This window comes from Sapajus apella, unplaced genomic scaffold (genome assembly GCF_009761245.1).
Source record: "Sapajus apella isolate SASKATOON/1434 unplaced genomic scaffold, GSC_monkey_1.0 scaffold54, whole genome shotgun sequence".
Taxonomy (NCBI): Eukaryota; Metazoa; Chordata; class Mammalia; order Primates; family Cebidae; genus Sapajus; species Sapajus apella.
The window spans coordinates 15,206,661-15,223,365 of record NW_022436994.1 but is presented as its reverse complement, the minus strand read 5'-3'; the positions used below and the strand labels follow the sequence as shown (position 1 = coordinate 15,223,365).

The following is a 16,705-nucleotide window of genomic DNA, read 5'->3' as shown; positions in this document are numbered from 1 at the left end:
ACTTATTGAAAGATAAAGTTATGTTTCAAGTAACAAACTGCACTTACCAGAATTTTATGTCTTTTAATGTTTTTTTGGCTAATTTCAGCTGCCATCAATGCTTCCTATATTCCAAAATAAGGATGATTTAAAAAAAAAAAAAAGGCAGAAAAGGAGGGAGGAAAAATGGGAGAAGGTGGGAGAGAAAGATATTGAGGTTATAAACACTATAGTTATTAGGTTGCAGCGTTCTGCACTACATGAATAAAGCTACATTTTTCCATGGCTTTTGCTTGAAGCACTGGAATTGTTAATGCTATGGTTGAATGAACCTCACAAAATTCAAACTCAAAGGCAGCCAACCAAAATGAAGGCTTCTCCCACTTCCATTTGAATTCATTTCCTCATTAGGACACTGGAGTCACATTTTAGACACAAATCAAAATACTACAAAGTCTCCTACTCTCCATACAAAAAAGGCAGCTGTCTTCTAAATCTTTATGACACATATTGATAAAGGAACATTTTCCCTTATGTTTCAATAAAAAAGTGAACTATATGCATATGTTTAAATGTTTAAAACATAAAATTATTTCTTTGAGAAATTACTGGATTTAAAGTAACATGGTAATAACTGGGTTATGAACTAGACATCAATACCTGGACTTTAAATAGTTAATCGATGAAAATTTTTTTTTTCCAGATCCTTCCAGATGGTTACAAACTTAGTGCAACAAATACACAGACTAGTTATTGTTGACGCTGTTTTTAGTTAATTAGTATACAAGCCCATCTACAGAACTTCCCTAATGAAACCAACACAATAATTTTGCAGCTATTAATTTCTTTTTTTAAAAAATGTGATATTGGGCATTATCTATTCAAATTAATCTAAGCCAAAACTCAGTGAAGTAGACAACATCATTCTATCCAAAGTGATAGTTCAAACCATCCTAAGTGAGTACCAATGTGATAAGCATAAAATAAATGATTCTGTTAAATCCAAATAGACACCTCTGAAATACTAGCTCTATTTTAATTTCCTTGAACAAAATCAAAAAATAAAACTTCCAACAGTCTAGATCTAAAGCCCTGCTCCCTCCACCCGAACTCCTCCCCCACTTAACAATAAAGCCAGTCAATCTGTTGCAATCTTTTGGTTCCCGAATTTCTGAAGGGGGTACTGGAAAGTTACTAACTTCCTATATATTTTTGGCTTCGGATACTCTAATTTGACTACATAAAAGATTTATTACAAATATATTTTATCTTCTCTATGCAGCAGATGAGTCAATACTTTCAAAGAAATAAAATCAAGGCTACTTCATATTTCTTCTTTTCAAGGAGCCAGTCAATGTGATCATCTTGGTCTCGTTCCTTGGCTACTACAACATCTCTAGGACTCACGATGTAAAAAAGTGACTCCCCTTCAGAGTATTCTATAGGTGAGAAAAGAGAGGAACAACTTGGTGACTCACAGCAGAAAACTTGGCAATGGCTTCAGAAGACCTGGTTAGGTTACCCAACCCCAAAAAGGAACAGAAAATGTGTCTATCTTTGCTGTGTGGTTGGCTCCGTTGGAGATCAGAGTAAAGAATGACAGAATGTATTTCGGTGCTTTTAAAAATATTTAAGTGTAAAAATACTTGAAAATAAAAAAGCAAGGAAGGGAAAGGGAGGGACAGGAGGCGAGGAAATAAGGATATAATAAAAACTTGGAAAAAAAATAAGGCGAGTTTAAAATTCTATGTTTAATGCATTAACACTCTGACTTCAGCTGAAAAACAGTGGTGAAAATTCACCATGTCTATTGCATATTAGAATTCATCTACTGTATATAAATTTTATCTATGGCCATTTATAGCACTGTTCTATTTTTACAGAACAATTACACCCCACAGTCAGCGATAAATGTTTCCTCCTCATCAAGGTCAAGGCCACCTAAGGCATAAATGACAGACGTCCAAGCCGTAGGGACATAATCTATCATTTCAGCATGTTGTGCACAATGCCAATCTGAGGGTTTCCTGCAGAATTCAATTATAAAACCTGTTCTGAAGGGTTTCTAAGCGTGCAGCAGAGTTTGCTCTGAGCCAAATACCTAGATCGGATACTTTCAGTTGTGAATCACAGTTGCTTTTTGCCAAGTCTAGAATATACTCTTAAATTTTTCAAGGGATTAGGGGTTTCATATAAGAAAGTTCAAACATGTATAGAATATTTCTTCCTTTGGCCACAATGAGAACTGAAAATATTCTCAAAAAAATGTTAGTTTTTAAAGCAGTACAGCATTCCTATAAAGCTTAACTATTCTATTTTCATCAATATATTTTACAAGGGTATGGTAGCAGCCAAACACAGATGTCTCTGGTATGACTAAATATTCATGGTTCTCCCTTTATTTCTGAGCAGTGATTAAGTGTATTCCTCTCTCTACTCAACAAATATTCACCGAACACCTAGAATGTGCCAGAAGTCTTTCAGGCTCTGAGCATTCAGTTAAGAAAGACAACTTCCCTCCCATCCCAGAGCAAACCTTCCTGACACATAAAATGGGAATGATATGACAACCATGGAGCCATGCGGCTTGACATTAAATTATGTGTCACATTTAATAGGGTAATAGAAAAAATACAAAAATGAAAAACAAGGACCCCAATCGTCCCCTTGGTCCTGGTCTGAACTCTAGCCTTTCCTTTTGCTATAGGAGCTTATTCAAGTTCTGCAACATCTCTGGGTCCAAATGTCCTTGTTTTCAGCATACGAGGTCTACCCAGATATTCTCTTAAGATTCTTTCACCGGGCACGGTGGCTCACGCCTGTAATCCCAGCACTTTGGGAGGCCGAGGCGGGTGGATCACCAGGTCAAGAGATCGAGACCATCCTGGTCAACATGGTGAAACCCCGTCTCTACTAAAACTACAAAAAATTAGCTGGGGATGGTGGTGCGTGCCTGTAATCCCAGCTACTCAGGAGGCTGAGGCAGGAGAATTGCCTGAACCTAGGAGGCGGAGGTTGCGGTGAGCCGAGATCGCGCCATTGCACTCCAGCCTGGGTAACAAGGGTGAAACTCTGTCTCAAAAAAAAAAAAAAAAAAAAAAAAAAAAAGATTCTTTCAGCACCTTAATTTAAATTCCATTTAGTACAAGTAGGAAGGGGCAAAAACCCATTAAAAAAATCACATTAGCCAGACCTTTGATATCTCTTACCTAAATGATAATCTCTACATTCATTCTCCTGAAAGCCTCTGACTGTCAAAGCATCAGAAGAGATCTCTTCACAAGTCTCAGAAAGTGGCTGGATGATGTCCAGTCTAGGCCTGGCACAGTATTCTCTTTCCTGAGGAGAAGGAGGGATGAGAGAAACACTCATTCTAATTACATTTCTATATTATACAAATTAATTCTAGTTAGCTATATGTATTAGCTTCTTCTCACACTGCTATCAAATGTCCACAACTGGGTAATTTATAAAGGAAAGGGGATTCATTGACTCACAGTTCCACATGGCAGGGAAGGCCTCAGGAAACATAATCATGGTGGAAGGGGATGCAAACATGTCCTTTTTCACAAGGTGGCAGAAAAGAGAAGTGCCAAGGAAAGGTGGAAAAGCCCCTTATAAAACCACTCGCTCATGATCACTCACTATTACGAGAACAACAGAGGGTAACTGTCCTATGATTCAATTATTTCCCACCAGGTCCCTCCCACAACACTTGGGGATTATAGGAACTACAATTCATGATGAGATTTGGTTGCAGACACAGCCAAACGATATCGCCATACTTGACTTGATTTTATCATTTCAGCACACGCAAGCCTTTCTAACAGCCGGCTGCAAGCAGCCTTTTAACACTGTTTTGTTTTCTGACATTCTGCAGGGCATAAAGAAGACGAGTACTACTGTGTGATTTCTGCATGCCTGCCACTGCAGCCCATTTAACTCTTCGGGAAGTGGCAGCCCAAGATAGTGACCTTGTACTTAGACAAATTTATTACATCTCTTACACACAAATGTAGGGAATGGCAAAGACCATATCAAATTGTTCCATCATCCCAATCATTGCTACTATAAGTAAATTTATTGGTAATATGGAAGAGCCAAAGATTAAGAGTTATTTCCAAATCCAAACTTACTGAGATGACAAAAATGTTTTATATCTGCACTGCCCAATAGGGTAGACACTAGACATAGGTGGCTACTGAACACATGAAATGTGATTAGTTTGCCTGATAAACTAAATTTTTAATTTTATTAAACTTTTGCTAGTTTAAATTTAAATAGTCACAAATAGCTAGTGACTATAGTTTTAAACAGCATAGCTCTAGATCAAGACAGAGGGGAAAAATGAACTGACATTTACTTGGGAACTGTGACAGTTCAACCAACCTAGCAGATGATTTATACACTCATTAAGTTCTGAAATTAACCCTGCAAAGTTAAGCCTACTGCTCCTAATTAATCTTAATTAACTTTTTGATCCCAAGGAACTGAGGATCAAAAAGTTAACTAAAGTGACAGAAATGGTAAAGCTGGAACATATTAAAAAAAAAAAAAAACAGGGCATGGTGAACTTTGGAACTGAAATCAAGTCTATTTTAAAGTTCATGCTTTTTGAGTATTCAGCATACAGGCATAAAACATACACCTGAGTCATTTTCCAAAGCAACAGTACCTACAGCAGTATGACACTAGTACAGGGATGACATAGAGGACAGGAACAGAACAGAAAAAAAATCCAGAACTATATCCAGTTCTTCATGTTTCCTAAATAAGAATGTAGGCCTAGCTGCCTTTAACCAATTTTGTTTGATTCACTAAGTAGCAATTACACTGGCTTTTGTATCTCCTTCATTGAAAACATTCCGAAAATAAAATAGCAACTATAAAAGATCAACTAGTGAAGAAAAATCTATTGGATCTGTGGAAAAATGAGAAATTTCTAAATTTTGAAACTGAAAAAAATGGAAAAAAACTGAAATATATTTAAAAGTTGAACTCTGCAACAATAACAAAAAATATCAAAATCAGAATAGCAAAATAAAAAAATACTTTGAACAAAATAAAAAAAACTACTTCACCCAACCATAGAAAAGGCTCTTTTATATGTGTGAGAAAAGCATCAGCAGTGTGACATCTCATTTTATAGTTTTGTTCCCTGGCCAAACAGCCCTTACCTGTGAACTCCCTAAGAGCAGAAATCTGGTTTTGTTCATCTTTGATCACCAGTGCCCAACACAATTCCTAACACACATGTGCTTTATCAATGAATAAAAGAAAAGTAAAATACTAGGAAAACATCTTAATAAAGTGTACAAGCAGATGGAAGAGTACACAACCACTAAACACAATGATGATGGAAAGTATACACACATATGCAGGGAGAATACAATAATGGTCATGGAAACAGGGGAATGCAGAGTAGCATGTGACTATCCCTGCAACTACGTGAAAACATGCACGTATGTGAAAGGTATCAGGTGGATATTTGGTGGGTAATATTTGGGGGTAATACTGAATGATACAAAACAAATTTTATTCAATGTCACTAAACCAACTTTTCAGTATGAAAAAATAAAAGGGGAAGGGGATGGCCCAAAGCTTACCTCTTTGTTCCTTTTGCCTTAATTTTATGAGTTTATTCTGTGTTTAAGGATTTAAGGTGTGCTTTAGTGTTCTATAAAATGACTATGTATATAAACTGACACATATATTTTCCAGTCATCTTCAAAACCCTCATTTCTTCTTCTGGAAAAGTCCATTTTCTATGTGCTCTATGAGGTTGGCCTGTCTTTGACATTTACTCCCTTCAAATACTCTTTTATTAACAAAGATTTCCTTTCTTTCTTTGCCCAGTTGTTTATTAAGCTTCTCCTTTTTCATTTTACTGCTTCTTCCCTTATTTCTTCCAATCGCATTCTCAATCATTCCCACATTCCTCCTCAAAAAGCGTTGTATTTACTCCCCCAGGAGCCACTGCTTTTCTTTATCTTCAAAAAAAAATAATAAAATAATAGTAAACTGATGTCCTGCAATAGGGCTAGAAGCCAACCCTATTGATTTCAGTAGGTCTGAGTGTTCACTTCAGTCTATAGCATTTCATTGCCTAGCAACATGGGCACCCAGAGCTTCAGGTTACTATAGTGATGGCTTCCTAACGCAAGTGCTCGCTCAGAGAAATGCTCAAGAGCAGCTACCACTTCAAAACCAGGGCTCCCAGGGATTTTCTCCCCCATTTTATTTCTTGCCATTTGAAAAGAAAAAAAAAAAAAGGATACAAACAAGGATAGCCCACTTGCCTACTTACTGTAAAGGAGAATCAATTATACTTCTTTTATATACAGCATCCAAAGGAAAATCCTTTATAGTAAGCTCTCCTTGTTTATGCCTTGAAGCCACCCCTATCCTTGTGCTGGCAGGACCCCTTGACTCTCACAATAAAGACAAGCTGGAAACGGGACTGACCTCAGATTCAAAAGGAGACTAAGTGTGCATGCCCCTCCACTGGGCAATATATAAGCTTCTTCCAAAGACATGCACAACAAAATTTAGATCATCTGCTGCTTTTTATTAGCCACACATTTTGATGGACCACTACTTGCAATGATGATTGAGATTTCACAACAATCCATTTCAAAGCCATAATCAAGCTACTTAGAATCACTAGGCCACTGGGAAGTAAAAAAAATTTGTCCGGACCAAAGAAAATAATGAAATGCCCTTTCTGTAATTCCCTCTGACCACAGGGACCCCTGTTGCTGCTGTCGATCAACCTCACTGCTGTCACTTCTGCACAGTGTCGGCTTAGTTTCTTCCCCTTTCAGCAAGAGGAATCCTTCATTCCTTTTGACTAATATACCAAGAGAGTTAAAAAAAAAAAAAAAAAAAAGAAAAAAATGAGCCTTTTTTTGCTCAGCAATAGGAACAAAGGCAGGCAACGAGTAGAATTTCTGGAAGGTAAATATGTCAGGTCTAAAGGGTAATCTCTGCCAACCTTATTTTATAGGTCAGAAAGTTCTGCTCAGATTATAGCGTATGCCACTGATGGACAGCCTGATCTGGGTGTAATGCTAAAAGTTAACCTCCACATGCCTTTGTATTTGGGGAGAAAATAATTACCGTTTTTTCAGAAATCTCCTTCACGTAGGAAAGTACAACAAGCTGATCACAGAGAGGTGCAAGTCCACTGATGTAGAATTCAGTTTCAAACTGAGACACTGCAAACAAAAGGGATACAGGAGTCATCATTAACAGGAACAAATAGCAACACACATCTGGAAGAACATACTGACTGTGAATGCCAGTGGAACTCTTTTTAAAAGCTAACATAAAGGGGACACCGTTGAACACACTTTCATGACTCAGCACTGCAAGTGCTTCACAATAATCAATCCTGAAAAAGAATACGTGGGAAAGTACACTTGCAAATTTCCATAACAAAGATGAATCCAACAACAATAGCAGCACGAATGGTCACGGGTGACACTGTGCTCAGGTAGTTCAAAATGACGCAGACTCTATGGAGACAGTTTGAAACCCATAAAAGGAATGTAAACTACAATTAGTAACAATAATAATTTTTTTAAAAAAATTTCTGAGTTTGTTTTTCTCAACTGGAGCATTACAGTGGCACAAAGGTCAAAAAGAATGTTATCTGTGATTGTGAAATACTATGAGGGGGGTATTATTTAAAGAGATTGAAGTTAAAAAAAAGATGTGTAAATGCAGATTACTTTATGATGAAACATCACTATTTCTTAGGTGAAATAAAGGTTAAAGAAAAATAATAAATTTCTCTTTCCCTTTAAAAAATAGTCCATTTAAAATGTAGAAGACATTGCATCAGTTAAGAAGTATGTGACTTTAACTGCACTGGACCCCAAAGATCTGACAGAAAGGTCAGTAGAAGTACATAGATTATTATTATTATATGATTCTAATGATTAGCTGCTATAAAACATAAATAATCGTTATTTTAAAAGACTGATTTTGGGAGTGGCTTGTTTCAGAGAAGAAGCTAACTGATACCATAGTGGTATTGCAGATTTCCTTCCAGAAATCATACTCTATACTTAACAAATTCATTTGGGAGTAAACTCCCATTCTGACCCACCACATTTTCTAAGAGTTTCTTCATTCGGATCTTCTCCACAGTTCTGCAGATTTAGCTAACTTCCACACTCTTTTCCCAATTAGGGGACCTCAATGTATCATACTAGAACCAGTATTGAATGCTGAGTAAGAAATTTTGGGTTATAACTTCCACTAAATTGAACTTGGACAAGTCATTTTAAGTTTTCCTGTCTATGAGAGAATGACAGCAGAAATAAAATCCCTAATACAGATGAAATGAGGGTTACTGAATTCTCCTTTGTCCTCCTCTTCCTTTTCCTTGCAGATCACTTAGTGTTCCTAGTCTTTGCTGACCCTTAATGATCCTCCTTACACAGCTGTTACCACAATTTAAAAATATAATAATTAGCAAAACTTATAAAAGATAACACTTCATCTGCTTTGTCCTCAATTAAAGAACCATACAATGGAAGTTCAAGAGCAAGTGCTCTGATCCCAGCTCTGCCACAAACACATTTTTCCTTAACTTTTGTAGACTTGAACCAAATGTGGTTATCCAGGTACTTAAGAGTAGTTTTGGCAAAGGGGTAACGTGATAAATGTTCACAAAAGAGCTTATTTGGAGAACCACCTCAATCTTCACCACATGGGCAGAGACAGTGTTTCTCACGTAACCAAGCTGGAGAAAGTTCTAGAGAAGCTCACAGTGCTGTATGCATGTGGGCAGTGAAGCAGGGGGTGGTGGAGAGCCAGAATGTACAGATGATATTAAACAGTATGGGGCCACACAGGACCCAGTGATGAAAGAGATGGCAGTTTCACATTCTATAAGACATACGACATATTAACAAGAGGTTTTGGTTATCACCACTTCTGAGGTTACTAATCTCTGATTGGCAGAAGTGGACTTGCATTCTGTTTCACTAAATCACATTCCATTTTTGAAATATTACACATACAGTTCCCTTACCAGCAACTTGGGTGAAGAGCAGAGAATCACAGATTCTTATAGGAATCACAAGGCTTTGCTGTGCTTGTCTGTCACAAGCACCCAAGGGAAAACATCTAATCACAAAAGAAGTGGTGGGAGAAGGAGGTATTCTCCCCATTTGCAATGCCAAAAAGGCTGCCTAGTCTCAATGACAGGCACTGTCAGTGCTTTTCCTAAAGGCAGCCAAATACACATCAAAGGCCTAGGTTTTTGGGAATGAGCTATAAGATACAGAACAGAGAAGCTACAAAATAATGCTACCTAAATCTTTCCTTCTCTACATCCGAACTCCCCAGTCCACAATAGCTTGCATTAATAGGACAGAAAATTTCCTGTTCTCTAATTAAGATCATGATAGAAACTCTAATGTGTTCTAAAAGAAAACAAAGAAAAACTGCAGCTGTACACTTCTCAATTCCAGATGTTATAGTAAATACTTATTTGTTAAGTACTAAACCTTGACAAATTTTACTAATTGAGAATAATAATTTGGACAGAGACTATATGCAGTGGCTAAAGTACAAACTGACAAAAACATTAATTATAAAGATGTGGTACACAAAAATAATACTGTCAAGACTCCCAGAGGCACAGGTAAGCAAGTAATCAACATTTGGATAAGACTGAAACTAAATTTATCTTTTTGTTAAAGTAATTCCCTAACATTAAAAAAAAAGAGCAATTCCCTAATATCAATAAAAATCTCTTATAGAAAACAAAATTGCAATTATAGTAATACTCAGCATGATTCTCAAATTAAGAGTTCCAAAATAATGGCCATTTATCTGGCTCTGAGTACTCTCCCACTCAGCAATTCATCTCCATTAATACCCACTAGTAATGATCTTGTGTAAAAAAGAACTCAGTCCTAATGTGAGTTGCTGATTTAGGAGAATGTCTGCAGCTATTCTGCCACAAAGTAAGACATTTTAGAATAAATGGTGGTGTCTTGTTTTTCCATTAGTCTTTACCAATGTAACAAAATATGATTGCTTTTAGATTTAACAAGATTTAGTTTATTTTTTATATTAATGCTGAGTCCCAGAAGGGCTGGCTGCAGACAATGGTGTCAAAATGAACATGAAGGTATAAGGAGTATTCTTCATACAGATTTAGGGAAAGAAATGTTGATGATAATATGTATTCTTGTAAAAAATACACATAAAATATATAAAAGCTATGGATAGACTTTGTAAAATAAATTACAGACTTTATATTTCAAATTTTCAGCAGACCAATGGAAGTTTCAGTTTATTTACTTCACTAAAATTTTATTCTATTCTATATAAAAATGACTCTATTAATTTAAATAAAAGTATTTTGTTTTCCTAAAGGAGACTCAGTTTGAATACAGGTGTCTGTCAGATCTAATACCACAGAAGCTCATTTTTAACCTGATTATCTGGAAAAGATAAATCACAAAGAAAAGAAACACAAATTCTGCTGGGGAGGAAATATACTAAAACAAACTGGAAAGATTTTTTTTTTTGGAGTGAAAAATGCAGGCAGAGTTCCTAAAGGTAGCCACAAAATTAATGGCTTTACTTCAGATCAAGGTCATCTAGAAAGTCAGCTGAGGCTCGAGGGCCCTGCAAGGAATGTGCTATGTTCACCTAGATGATGGCCTTACACTATGGTGGGCATTATAGTTGAGGCACAGCCTTTCTCCTCCTAATGGACGTGGAAGGACTTCTGTATTCGGCTTTATTCAGGAGGATAAAGCATTCCTAGACATGCTAGAAATAACTCAAGAAAAAAGACAGATACTAGTAGAGTAAGAGAGCAAAGGGGAGTTTCAAAAGGACTATATTCACAGGAAAATTCTATTTAGCAAGGTCTTCTAGATCCAGAATGAGGATGAGATGAACACGATTTTGTACACAGTCCTCATCCAAAAGGGAGGCTAGAGTTCTTGATCAGCTGCACCGTGGAAATACAATGCGGGCCAATACAAAATGACATATGTAATTTAAAATTTCCCAGTAGCTGAGTGATATAGCTTGGATGTGTGTTCCTGCCCAAATCTCATGTTGAACTGTAATCCCCAGGTTGGAGGTGGGGCCTGGTGGGAGGTGATTAGATCATAGGAATGGCTTTCTCGCAAATGGTCATTTCTCACGAATGTTTTAGCACCATCCTCTTGGCATTGTCCTCACGATAGTGAGTCCTCACAAGATCTGCTGGTTTAAAAGTGTGTAGTATCTACCCTTGACTCTTGCTCCTGATCTGCCCACGTGAGTTTCCTTCTCCCAGTTTGCCTTCCACCATGATTGTAAATTTCCTGAGGCCTTCCCAGAAGCCAAGCAGATGCCAGCACCGTGCTTCCTGTACAGCCCGCAGGACCATGAAAATTAAACCTCTTTTCTTTATAAATTACCCAGTCTCGGGTATTTCTTTACAGCAATGCAAAAATGGACTAATACACCATGATAAAGAGTTCAAAAAAAGAGGTGACATTTTAATAATATATAACATACCTAAAATATTATTTCAACATGTAAGAATATAAAAAATTATGAATGAGATATTTTACCTTTTATTTCTAGACTGTCTTTGGAACTCTGTATGAAGCACATATCAAGCCACACTAGCTACATTAGCCACACACAAAGGCTTAACAGCTACAGTGGCTAATGGTTACCACGTTTGACAGCGCATGTCTAGATGCCCAAGTTTTTCTCTTTCTCTTTAAAGTTCAGTAATTTCATTAGACTATTATCTTGGTGTTGCTCATCATGAGTCACTATTTTCAGATACACAGTGTGCTATTTTAATTTATAATTTAAACTTCTGTTTCTTTATATTTTTGTGAAATTTTTCTTGACATTGTCTATAGTATTTGTTCCATTCTCTTGTTATATTTTTTCCTCAGAGACTCTTTATTGGTAGGCTGAATCATCTTTTCCTGTCTTCGATATTTATCACTTAAACTTAAATCTTTTTCTTATTGCTTTGTGATTTTTACAATTTTCCTGTTTGCCTTCTATTCCTCTTATCAGCATTATCTTTGTGTCTATTTGTTCTTATTTTCCTTCAGGTTCAGTCTTCAATTCTTGAAATGAGCTTTTGTCACCTAATTTGAGATTTTCAAATTGTGATTTCTTACATCACTTTTAAAAGATGTTTTGTAGCTACTTCTGAAACAGGAAATTACAGTTGTGATCTATTGTGTAGATGTGTCTCTGGTATGTCTGCTTCTTACTCACTTTTTCTTAACACTTCGTATGGATTTGGCCTTGGTACTTTTCTGGCGCTCGCTTTTTAGATGAAATGACAATTATTGAACTCTTAGAGTTCTCTCTTCTGCTGTTTCCATTTGCTATGAAAAATATGGCTTTCTGACATTTCCTGGCTTGGCTACTCCCTGGTGTTACCTGGACCTGTTTCTTTTGTCCCTTTTTTCTCAAATAAAAAAAAAATATATATATATATCTATATTTAAAAATATATATATAATATTTAAAAAATATTAAAATATGTATATATATATTTTTTTAATTGCATTTTAGATTTTGGGGTACCTGTGAAGAGCATGCAAAATTGTTGCATAGGTACATACATGGCAGTGTGGTTTGCTGCCTTTCTCCCCATCACCTATGTCTGGCATTTCTCCCCATGCTATCCCTCCCCAACACCCTGTCCCCTGTTGTCGGTCCCCTAGTTCCCCCGCTGCAGACCCCAGTGTGTGATGCTCCCCTCCCTGTGTCCATGTGTTCTCATTTTTCAACACTTGCCTATGAGTGAGAACATGAGGTGTTTGATTTTCTGTTCTTGTGTCAATTTGCTGAGAATGATGGTTTCCAGGTTCATCCATGTCCCTACAAAGGACACAAACTCATCATTTTTTATGGCTGCATAGTATTCCATGGTATATATGTGCCACATTTCCCTGTGTAGTCTATCATCGATGGGCATTTGGGTTGGTTCCAAGTCATTGCTATTGTAAACAGTGCTGCAATGAACATTCACGTGCATGTGTCCTTTTAACAGAACAATTTATAATCCTTTGGATATAGACCCAGTAATGGGATTGTTGGGTCAAATGGAATTTCTATATCTAGGTCCTTGAGGAATTGCCACACTGTCTTCCACAACGGTTGAACTAATTTACACTCCCACCGACAGTGTAAAAGTGTTCCTATTTCTCCACATCCTCTCCAGCATCTGTTGTCTCCAGATTTTTTAATGATTGCCATTCTAACTGGCATGAGATAGTATCTCAATGTAGTTTTGATTTGCATTTCTCTAATGACCAGTGATGATGAGCATTTTTTCATGTTTGTTGGCCTCATATATGTCTTCTTTTGTAAAGTGTCTGTTCATATCCTTTGCCCACTTTTGAATTGGCTTTTTTCTTGTAAATCTGCTTTAGTTCTTTGTAGATTCTGGATATTAGCCCTTTGTCAGATGGGTAGATTGAAAAAATTTTTTCAATTGAAAAATTTGAAAAATTTTTTCAAATTTTTTCTTCTGTTGGTTGCCCATTCACTCTAATGACTGTTTCTTTTGCTGTGCAGAAGCTGTGGAGTTAGACTAGGTCCCATTTGTCTATTTTGGCTTTTGTTGCCAAGGCTTTTGGTGTTTTGGTCATGAAGTCCTTGCCTATGCCTATGTCCTCAATGGTTTTGCCCAGATTTTCTTCTAGGGTTTTTATGGTGTTAGGTCTTATGTTTAAGTCTTTAATCCGTCTGGAGTTAATTTTAGTGTAAGGTGTCAGGAAGGGGTCCAGTTTCTGCTTTCTGCACATGGCTAGCCAGTTTTCCCAACACCATTTATTACACAGAGAATCCTTTCCCCATTACTTGTTTTTGTCAGGTTTGTCAAAGATCAGATAGTTGTAGATGTGTGGCTTTACCTCTGAGGCCTCTGTTCTGTTCCATTGGTCTATATCTCTGTTTTGGTACCAGTACCATGCTTTTTTGATTACTGTAGCCTTGTAGTATAGATTGAAGTCAAGTAGTGTGATGCCTCCGGCTTGGTTCTTTTTGCTTAGAATTGACTTGGCTATATGGGCTCTCTTTTGGTTCCACATAAACCTAAGGTAGTTTTTTTCCAGTTCTGTGAAGAAGGTCATTGGTAGCTTAATGGGGATAGTGTTGAATCTGTAAATTACTTTGGGCAGTATGGCCATTTTCACGATATTTATTCTTCCTAACCATAAGCATGGAATGTTTCTCCATCTGTCTGTGTCCTCTCTTATTTCGTTGAGCAGTGGTTTGTAGTTCTCCTTGAAGAGGTTCTTTATCATCTTTGTTAGTTGTATTCCCAGGTATTTTATTGCCTTTTTTTTTTTTTTTTTTTTTGAGGTAGTTACTTAACAATACAGGAAAATAACATGTTATGAAACAAGCTGGTTACAAGTAGTACGTAGATGACTTCATTTTTGATAAAAAAAAAAACAATTAAAAAGCAACAAAAAAGTTTGTCAAGAAATTTACAAATAAGAACAATTATGTTTCATTGTCTTATAGTCATTTATGAAAAAGCATTGAGGGCCCTTTATAACAGATAGTATCTTGTTCCCAAGAGATTCTGGCCCCTTAGTCACCAGACATTAGTATTTCATAATCAACTGGATATAATGCCCCCAGACTTTTCAATAAGTTTGGACATTTTGTCAGCATGACCACTTATCATTGAAAATACATTTGGAAATCACAGCACTTCAACCGCTTTAGGGCTGTGCTACGAAGCAGACATATTAAAGGAAAACTGACTTCACAATGCTTTATATCAGCACATTATGGAGAAGATCTGATACATGAAGTGAAATTGAAAAGAATGACTAATGGACAAAATAACAAAAGCATTCAAATCAGACAGGAGCCCAACAGTACACACAAGTCAGAAACCACTTACATTTAGTTTGCAATTTAATTCCATATTTTATAATCAAGATTCAGCAAATTATTGCCAATTAAATGACAACACTAAGCTGATATGATTATCTCATCTATGAAATTTTAGCACTCCTGAAACAGCAATGATGAGGAATATTTAGTGAGCAGATTAAGGCATACTGGTTACATAAAAGAAAAGGAAATGGTCAATGACCTGCTAATCATAAGGTTCCAGGCAAATGTTACACTTTATGTTATAAATATAAAACTACCTTGTTGCATCAACTATTTAAGTCAAACACTAAAATATGGCAAAGAAAGGCTTTTCTTGTTTTTAAAAGGGTTGAAAGAAGCATAATCTAGGTTTGGTTCCTTTTCCTTAAAAACAATTCTGAAGGTCATCCAAGGCAACCATGTTATATAAATTCTCTAAAAATGTGGAGGAGAAGCAATGAAAAAAAGCTCTCAATCTCAGGATAAAGCAAGTGAAAATATAATTTCTACTTCTCCAAATGATATTTCTCTGAACCAAAATAAAAAAAACAAATCTACTGCATTTCCATTTCATCTAAAATAGGTGAGCAGCCATCATCGCTGATACAGAAAAAGGGTCTTCAGATTCTAGAGCATTTCTGCAGTAGTTTGTATCTGAATGCCTGGAACAAGTCTCTGCAAATAAAGGCCAGCGGCTGGGTAAAGGAAACATGGGGAGCACTGTGTGGCACCATGATTATGAGCAACAGCTTTACAGCTAGGTACACCTAAGTGCAAAAGCTGCCTTTTTTGTTTATGAATAATCTTGAGCAGGTTACCTCACCCTTCCGCACATCAGCTTCACCTACACTAGGGGGACAGTAGCCACTACCCACTTGCATACTGTGAAGATTAGATGACATTCTGTTTGCAGTGTATTTAGCACTGTGTTTGATGGTGGTGGTTCTATAAGGAACAAGATATATTTGTTACTTCAGGAGCTTCAGATTTCTTAACATTACTTATTATGGAGAAACTTCATTAATTCCATTAACAACAAAAACCTGAGTCTACAGTACTGAGCAGGAAAGAGTTGCTATATCCCGCCCAAAAGGAGGAACGAATAGATGAACAGGTATGTACTAAAGCAAATACAGTAAAATCCTAACTGCAGAATCTTGGAGGTTCTATTCACTACAAAGTTCTTTTCTTTGTTTAAAGAAAATTTCATAATAACATGTTAAGGAAAATTTTCAATGCAGGACAGAAGAATAAATAAATATATTACAGAGATTTAAACTGAACTATCTACAACAGAACAGAAAACCATACATACCTAGACCCTTAAGTAAAAACACATTGAAGAATATCAGGTGTCATCATCTCTATCAAGACTCAGGCTAACAGATGAAACCACATCACTCATGAGCACACACACACAAAGATCCCACTACTCTAAACCATATAGCTGAATCAAAATGATAACAGGTAGATAAAAGAGAGATACTTAGATCTAGGAAACAATTATCTCATAACTGTCCTCCACTATGAAAACAGATCTTCAATTTTCAGGTCATTGTTTTTTCAATTAAGAGACTGAAAAAAGAATGATGTGCTAAACGAAGTCCACAGTAGATGATCAACTGAAGATACAAACAATAATGAAAATTAAAAAAAGAATTCCCGTCTTTTTCCTCTCTTTCTTCCTGGCTTGTCATTTTATATAGATTCTCATAGAGTTGTTTATCTCAATTATTATTTTTTAAACAAAATTCCATATGAAATTAAGACCAAGAAGTCAATCATTAATTCCTTGCATGTAAGTCAACTGTCCCTGGCAGAAAACTCC

General features: G+C 36.4%; 1 protein-coding gene across 1 annotated transcript in view; it reads right to left on the bottom strand.

The window, feature by feature from the left end:
* VPS41 (VPS41 subunit of HOPS complex) overlaps positions 1 to 16,705 on the bottom strand; it is a 179,172-nt gene that overhangs the window by 41,447 nt on the left and 121,020 nt on the right. Inside the window, exons 11-14 of the mRNA XM_032244456.1 lie at positions 7,099 to 7,196; positions 3,189 to 3,318; positions 1,303 to 1,418; positions 48 to 104 (exon numbers count right to left, since the gene is read on the bottom strand). Coding sequence (XP_032100347.1) covers positions 48 to 104; positions 1,303 to 1,418; positions 3,189 to 3,318; positions 7,099 to 7,196 — 401 coding nt within the window. The remainder of the gene's footprint in view (positions 1 to 47; positions 105 to 1,302; positions 1,419 to 3,188; positions 3,319 to 7,098; positions 7,197 to 16,705) is intronic.